Source organism: Mycetomoellerius zeteki, unplaced genomic scaffold (genome assembly GCF_001594055.1).
Source record: "Mycetomoellerius zeteki isolate Tzet28-1 unplaced genomic scaffold, Tzet1.0 scaffold48, whole genome shotgun sequence".
NCBI classification, from domain to species: domain Eukaryota; kingdom Metazoa; phylum Arthropoda; class Insecta; order Hymenoptera; family Formicidae; genus Mycetomoellerius; species Mycetomoellerius zeteki.
This window is the reverse complement of record NW_017257479.1, coordinates 1008472-1016005: the sequence shown is the minus strand read 5'-3', so window position 1 is coordinate 1016005 and position 7534 is coordinate 1008472. Positions and strand designations below refer to the sequence as shown.

The window sequence follows — 7534 nt, the reverse complement described above, 5'->3', positions numbered from 1 at the left end:
TGCGGAAAAAGACTGCGGAATAGAGAATGCGTCATTGAAGCAACCAATCAACGCTATTCAGCGCTAATCGGAATAACGCTGATTGGTTGCTTCAATGACTCATTCTCTATTCCGCAGTCTTTTTCCGCACCGTGTGATTTCACCGTTAGACCGGAATTAGATTACGCATTGAAGATTAAGATTGAAGATTGAAAAATTCAAATTTGACTAATCGAAACGAAAGAAGCTAAAATTTCTTTGTCCTTATTGGTCAAATTTCAATCTTCAATCTTCAATGCATAATCTGTTTCCGGCCTTAAGCTAGTGCATGAATCAATCCGAGAGCCGTATTAGTATCTTAAGCCATTGCTTGAGATTAAGGCCGGTATTCATAGTCAGATCTTATATTCAAGATCGTCTTAAGTACAGTCTTAAGATGTCATGAACCAATCAGAGGGCCGCATTAGCGACTTAAGACATTACTTAAGATAGTTTTGAAATAAGAACCGACTATGAATATATCGGCCTCTGCTTCTTTCTCCATGGGGACGCAGCCTAAAGGTACTTTTTCATGCTGACGTTCGACGCTCATTTTCGGCGTCAAAATATGTCACGTGAAATATCAAGGCGCCATTTTTGATCGCATGACCTATTTTGACGCTGAAAATGAGCGTCGAACGTCAGCATGAAAAAGCAACTTAATGAGAGCGAAATCACAAGTACAAGCAACGCGAACAGATTCAAGAATACTATGGCTGGGTTCCAAATTTACTGCTAACACTGAAAATGCGACAGTTTACGTTACGTGCACTATAGATTTTCAGTACAAGCATTCAATTTTGGAACATAGTCCATATATCACTGAGAGCTTTCCAATAAGAGATACAGAGTGACACGGTGTGACACGGTGAATTGTTGCATTCTTGTTGTTCGCCAATGGGTGCATTCAGTACCACGACCGCTCACTGAGCGCTCAGTGAGCTCTTGTATTTGTTTGATCTATATTTTTAGTTCTAACGGAATATGCCAATAAGATGCAAGCGCTCACTATGTGTATTTCATGTGAAATGGGTTTTAACATGGTAGAAATACGTAAAGCTGGTTCTATATTAATGCATCGCAGCGTCGCAAGCGTTGCGGTCCAATCAACAACAAGCTAGACTCTGATTGGACTGCAACGCTTGCGACGCTGCGATACAACTAATGTAGAACCAGCTTAAGGTAAGCTATTCCCATGGATACGCAATAGGAGAATGAATTTGGATAACATTTGATTGGTTATTCCAGTATAACCAGCGCTATACCAGTGTACACCAGAAAGTATATGTTGGAACATATTTGATTGGTTATTTCCAGTATTGCTACCACCATTATGCTCAATAACTCACCTTATGTATTTCCACCAAGGGTTTTAGAATTTTAACGTATATAATACACGTTTTATACGTTTTATACATAGGAAATGTAAAAAACCTCTCGCAATGTTAAATTTCCCAAACCTGGTGATTCATCAATATAATTCCTACTCTTAGATCCAGTGAAGAACTAAAAGCAAGAACCAATCATATTAAAGAATCACTAAGCGCTAACTGATTAGTTTTCTCTGCTGAACGCAGCCATTGTAGATTAACTTTAATCTCGGTTCAACTTAGGCCGGAATCAGACTACGCATTGAAGATTGAGGTTGAAGACTGAAATTTGACCAATGAGGACAAAGAAATTTTAGTTCCTTTCGTTTCGATTGGTCAAATTTGAATTTTTCAATCTTCAATCTCAATCTTCAATGCATAGTCTGATTCCGGCCTTACTCTTCGTCCTTTTCTAATCTTTAGAACTAGAAAAAGATGAAGAGTAAGTTGAACCGAGATTAAAATTAATCTATGGCTGCGGTCCACTTGATGCTACAAACGCTTCAAAGCATTCTTCGATTAATCAATTCGTAAAATTCTTTGTTCTGATTCGTCGCTCAAACACTTCGAAGTGTTTGTAGCGTCAAGTGGACCGCAGCCTATATTGGTGGAAACGGGCATTAGGGTCACTTTTACTAACTCCAATTAACTTAATCGGTCGATTAAAGTTGATAAAAGTAGCCTTAAAAGTGGTCCTAAGGCCGATATTCATAGTCAAATCTTATTTTAAGACCGTCTTAAATATTGGCTGCGTTCAGCAGAACGTTTGTTTTGCAACTGTTGGAAATTTCCTTCGCGCTAATTGGATCATACTTTTAGATCTAGAAGAATGGTCCTATCTCAGCAGACAATCATAAAACGGTTGCAAAACTGTTGAGTCTGCTGAACGCAGCCAATGTCTTAAGATGCTAATACAGCCCTCTGATTGGTTCGTGACATCTCAAGACTGAACTTAAGACGGTCTTGAATATAAGAACTGACTATGAATACCGACCTAAAAGTGGCTTTTTAGTGGCCCTCGACATGGCAAAAAATCGCACGATGCATCGTAAATTCCCTCTCTAGTCTCGCTCGCTTGCCTGCTGACTCGATGTCAACATCGAGACCGGAGTGTTCACAGTTCAATCTGATTCCGGGGGGTCGGCCATCTGCTGTAACCACAGCCAGAGCCACGTCATATTTGCGTGCCGCTGTCGAACGAGCTGCGAGCTGGCTCTTTATCTTCCCCCGCGAGTTTTTTTTACGTAAAGTCACATCCCCGCGACCGCTGATATGAATATATTCCGATTGCTGGGCGATCTATCGCATCTTTTAGCCATTATCATACTACTCCTAAAGATATGGAAGACACGGAGCTGCGCCGGTGAGTCGGATCGCTTTGATCATATCGTTCAAGGAACGTTAGTGTACGTGACGAGTTTAATGTGTGGCGAGCGAACGCTGATAAAGGCTCATCTTAAACAGACAGAGATTATCGATGTTTCAACGTTTGTAGGTATTAGCGGCAAATCGCAGATTCTCTTCGCTATTGTTTATACTACCCGTTATCTAGACCTGTTCACCACATTCATCTCAGCATACAACACGTTCATGAAGATCGTATTCATCGCCGCATCTCTCGCCACGATCTTCTTGATGTATGTTAAGTTCAAAGCTACGTACGATCATAATCATGACACGTTCAGGTAAGACTTCAAAATCTGTCAACAGGTCTGTCATTCTTTTTAGTTAAACTTCTTGCACGGTTTATCTTTTCTCCTTTTAACTTGGTTTATGGAGGCTGAAACCAATAAACTCCAAGATAATGATTTCGATGTTTTCGTTCATGTGATCATTATCACTGAATGAAGAAAATCATTGAAATCATTGTATTAAACTCTCTTTACCAGTTGTGGCATAAAACGAAGCCTGTTCTTTTTAACTGAACTTCTTGCAAGATTCATCTTCTTTTTCTTTTCACGTTGGAAAGAAAAAGAGAAAAACTGCGAGTTCAGCTAAAAAGAACAGATCTATAACTTCCGTAAACCAGACTTTTCTCTCTATGCCTATTTTTATTAACATAGATTAACTTTAACTCAGTTCAACTTCTTATCTGGTTCGCAGAATCAGAAAGATAAAAAGTAAGTTAAACTAAAATTAAAATTGATCTACATTGGTAGAAATGGGCATCCAGTTTCACCAATGTTAAGATTAACTTCAATCTCAGTTCAATTTATTCTTGATCTTTTTCTAATTCTAAAAATTAAGGATAAATAGTAAATTAAATTGATTAAAGTTAATCTTACATTGATGGAATTGGGTCTAATGTCCATTTATACCAATGTAATTGTAATTTTAATTTTGGTTCAACTAGCTCTTCGTCTTTTTCTAGTTTCAAGAATTAGAAAAAGATAAAAAGTAAATTGAACTGAGATTAAAGTTAATCTATGTTGATAGAAACAGTCATAAATCAAAGAAGAAAAGATGAATGGTGTAAGTTTAGTTAAAAAGACCAGACTTAAAATGATGTTCCTCAGTTGCTATTTTCATTGGGACGATGAACTTTCTTATTTCAGGATCGAGTTTCTGATTTTACCAGCATTTATACTAGCACTGCTGATCAATCACGAACTGTCCTTCATCGAGGTCTTGTGGACGTTCAGCATTTATCTAGAGTCAGTGGCAATATTACCGCAGTTGTTCCTGGTATCGAAAACAGGCGAGGCAGAAAGCATTACCAGCCATTATTTGTTCGCATTAGGATCATACAGAGGCCTGTATCTGTTCAACTGGGTCTACCGCTACTATGCTGAAGATCATTACGATTTGATCGCTATAGTCGCCGGATTGGTGCAAACAGTTCTCTATTGTGACTTTTTCTACCTCTATATTACCAAAGTACTCAAAGGCAAGAAGCTACAACTACCTGCTTAGCTTCAGTTGAAAGTATTATCCTCTTGTATTGGAAAATTTTTCAACTGTCTCTGTGGCATCGCCAATTTGAGATAAATTCGGGCAATCCTGGGAGGCTTGTGAAACGTGCACGACGATGCACATTTCCACTAAGTATGAATTGTCTGGCATCCCCTTTCCACAAACTTTCTTCCTTCCTTCCATCACCCCTCGTACGATGCCATGTGTTGCGTCTCCTTTTCAGGATCAGAAAATCTAAGTTGCCTTTACTGTTTTATTTTGCGTACTTCATTTCAGAAAATGTACATTACCACATAAGATCGAGTTAGCTACTTATCTTCAAATTCAGAAAAATTCACAAAATAGGGGTAAAAGAGGAGAGAACATAGAATCAGAATTTTCATTTATATTTATAGTTTATATCGTTGTAACTGTCAGTAATAAATATAGTTAATAATTAAATATAAAGTTACATGATAGCAATATCTTATGAACATTGATCGAGAAATCCAGTTGAATTGCCACTACGGTAATTCAAGAAAAACGCAAACTAACATACTTTACCAAGTCAGTAATGTGAACTGCCTCACTAAGCGTCGTTGATCGACTTTTTACATGTACAACGCCATTCTTAAGACTAGTCTTATCCACTGACACGACGTACGGTATTAGGCACATTTCTACGATTTGTTCTGTATTTGTCAATATGGTAGAGATCCCTTTTGTTCTAAGCATATTGTTTAAGTATAGCACAAAGCGATTCAAGTCTTCTATATCTGTATCAGTCTCATTATCCTGTTTCCCTATGTGGAACGTGATTTTGTATGGGCATAACATAGGATGAATATAGGCTCTAGTTGATTTATTCAGCATATGGCTGTCACAGAGTAACGCCAAGCAGCCCCAATCCATGGAAGCGATATGCTCGACCATGTGCACATCCATAACATTATCTTTATTATTTTCAGTCTGTAAATAAATATCCCATTTAAATAATTCTCTCTCTATCTTTCATAATGCTACCGACATTTTAATAAGAAAGCGTTATACCTGAGGATACAACTTGCGTACGCCGGGATAATAGGTGATAGTTTCCACAATGATATTTCCAAAAGGAAACTGCGCCTCTATCTCCGTCACATCTAGATTTCTCGTCTTCTTTGCCTCGGCGAGGACGAATCTCGAGGGATGCTGGACAAGTTTGCGCCACCATACTTTGCGCTCTCTTTGCTTCTTATGCAGCAGATCCTTCGAGTCCGACGCATCAACGAACACGTTAATCTTGGCGATTCTGTGGGATGGTATTTTACCCACTGACAGCAGAGACTCGTTCCACACGCTCTTGGACGTCCCCAGTGTGACGAGTGCAAATGGCAGCATGTCCATCGAGTTGTTCCGTAATTGCTGCAACGTATCTGCGATTGTGTCACATGGGAATACATTATAATGCGGCATTGTGACGCAGTGAGAGAACCAGTGTTCCTCGAGGTTCCTCAGCAGCAGCTTGCCCTGGGGTCCGTACACGAACATCCGTTCAGACAGACTGAGGAAGTGCGACCCGACAGTCTTCAGTATAGCCTCCAGACTCATTGTTTAGACTCACTTTCTTTCTTCTTGCTCGTCGTCAGCGGTGCGACAAAGTATTCTCCTTCCAGCACCGCGGCGTTCCTCAGTATCTCGCGCCGATCGACGTCGTGTCGCACCACGTCGTCCCGCAGATGAATGCAATCGTTCTCCAGGGTGCTGTACATCGGACGTACCGTCTCGTCAATGTGGACCGTCCGCAGCCGCTCGGCAAAAGCTATTGCTTCCTCCAGCACTCGCTTGCTTTGCTTGAATTCGAAGCCGACCAACGCCAACCTCTCGAGCCTCCTGATCGTTGCCTCGTCGATAGACGATCTCTTGTCACCGCCAAACCGGCTGTCGTTATTGTCCTTCACTTCGTTATTGTTCTCTGATTTTTGTTGTTGTTGTTGTCTCGCGAGTACCGTCGAAGAGTTGAATGTTCTGAAAGATGGAACAGCGTTACTTCGACGCAGAAAGATAACACCTTCGTCAAAGAGTCTGTATGCTGGTTTGATTCGTCGCAACAAAGTCATACTCGACGACGACCTATCGATTTGATTTGACAATCAGATCCGACTCCTTTTTTTTTTTTTTTTTCAAGATTTCGAAGCCTCAGATCTCGATGCGTGTCCTATTTTTTTTCGATTCCTTTCAGACACTCTCTACGTTTGTAACCTTTTGTCTTCTCCTTCAAGTGCACGTGCACGTCTTCTTGCGTTCTTGAATTAATGGCACCTGTTCCTAGAGAAATACAAACTGGGGTCAATACGGCCAGAACAAGTAGCCTGACGTGCAGAAGAGCAAAGAAAGGAGTAATGTGGAGTAACGTATTCTCACGTGCACGTATTTTCACTTTTGGCTGTTCCTTATGTAGGATTCACATTTCATGTAGCATACAACATCCGACGTACGACGTCCAATGTCCAATAGGATTATAGGAGAAGCAAGGTTGGCAAGTAACGCGTTACTTGTAACGCCGTTACTTTGTTGATCGTTACCTTGTTATAATAACAATTTGATAATGACATTGTGAATTTTTTATGATGGTAATGCTAACATCAGAGTTAGAAAAGTCAATCGTTACTTATAATGGATTGAAAAAGTCATTCGTTACTGAAAAAAATAACTCCTAATTTGTAACGCGTTACTTTTTAGTAACGAGTAACGTTACGCGTAACGTTACGCGTTACTCGTTATACTTATAATTTTTTCGGTGTAACGCATAATAATGACAAGTTACTTTTGGAAGTGACTTTTCTAACTTTAGTACAATCTTAGCGTTTAGTTAGTTAGCGTTATCGTCATAAAAAATTGCAACATCGTCATCAAATTACTATAAAAAGTAACGACAAAGTAACTGAAAAGTAACGTTTGCCAACCCTGAGGAGAAGTTTCCTAAAGACAAAAATGTCGCTAACTAGAACCATAATATAGGCTACGTTTACACCGTGCATTTAGGCCGCGGCCTATACAATAGATGTCCTTGTTTATCCTGTTAAAGAAAGACACCTATCGTATAAGTCGCGGACTAAGCGCACGATGTAAACGTAACCATAAAGCCCGTTCTACAATAGCCTTCATATACAATCGTAAGCCATAAAAAATGATCTAATCATACTCGATTGTTTTCTTCAACTGTGATTAACCAATTTCTTATGGCTTACAACTTGTGATCCTATTATAGGCTA

General features: G+C 39.6%; 3 protein-coding genes across 4 annotated transcripts; 1 reads left to right on the top strand and 2 right to left on the bottom strand.

Moving 5' to 3' along the window:
• The first annotated feature begins 2458 nt into the window (after positions 1-2458).
• On the top strand, positions 2459-4323 carry KdelR (ER lumen protein-retaining receptor). The gene is made up of 3 exons (XM_018455455.1): positions 2459-2751; positions 2884-3073; positions 3944-4323. Exons 1-3 carry the CDS (start codon positions 2661-2663, stop codon positions 4299-4301), a joined length of 639 nt encoding a protein of 212 aa, XP_018310957.1. The 5' UTR covers positions 2459-2660; the 3' UTR covers positions 4302-4323.
• A 468-nt stretch (positions 4324-4791) lies between these two features.
• DNApol-gamma35 (DNA polymerase subunit gamma-2, mitochondrial) lies at positions 4792-5893 on the bottom strand. The gene is made up of 2 exons (XM_018455454.1): positions 5331-5893; positions 4792-5249 (listed from the first exon to the last, which is right to left on the bottom strand). The coding sequence occupies exons 1-2, from the start codon at positions 5868-5870 to the stop codon at positions 4815-4817; spliced, it is 975 nt and encodes a 324-aa protein (XP_018310956.1). The 5' UTR covers positions 5871-5893; the 3' UTR covers positions 4792-4814.
• GatC (glutamyl-tRNA(Gln) amidotransferase subunit C, mitochondrial) lies at positions 5857-6818 on the bottom strand. Of its 2 annotated transcripts, none has more exons than XM_018455456.1 (2): positions 6684-6818; positions 5857-6587 (listed from the first exon to the last, which is right to left on the bottom strand). In XM_018455456.1, the coding sequence occupies exon 2, from the start codon at positions 6377-6379 to the stop codon at positions 5867-5869; it is 513 nt and encodes a 170-aa protein (XP_018310958.1). In that variant the 5' UTR covers positions 6380-6587; positions 6684-6818; the 3' UTR covers positions 5857-5866. The 2 variants fall into 2 exon arrangements, with proteins under 2 accessions (XP_018310958.1, XP_018310959.1); XM_018455457.1 differs by having other exon boundaries at positions 5857-6581.
• Positions 6819-7534: the final 716 nt, after the last annotated feature.

What these genes read in the sequence shown, in the direction of transcription:
- KdelR (XM_018455455.1), top strand. Translation starts at nt 2,661, where the DNA reads ATGAATATATTCCGATTGCTGGGCGATCTATCGCATCTTTTAGCCATT. An exon ending in GAAGACACGGAGCTGCGCCG is followed by an intron (nt 2,752 to 2,883) that starts GTGAGTCGGATC and finishes CAACGTTTGTAG; the next exon opens with GTATTAGCGGCAAATCGCAG. An exon ending in CATAATCATGACACGTTCAG is followed by an intron (nt 3,074 to 3,943) that starts GTAAGACTTCAA and finishes TTCTTATTTCAG; the next exon opens with GATCGAGTTTCTGATTTTAC.
- GatC (XM_018455456.1), bottom strand. Translation starts at nt 6,379, where the DNA reads ATGACTTTGTTGCGACGAATCAAACCAGCATACAGACTCTTTGACGAA.
- DNApol-gamma35 (XM_018455454.1), bottom strand. Translation starts at nt 5,870, where the DNA reads ATGAGTCTGGAGGCTATACTGAAGACTGTCGGGTCGCACTTCCTCAGT. An exon ending in TACGCAAGTTGTATCCTCAG is followed by an intron (nt 5,250 to 5,330) that starts GTATAACGCTTT and finishes ATTTATTTACAG; the next exon opens with ACTGAAAATAATAAAGATAA.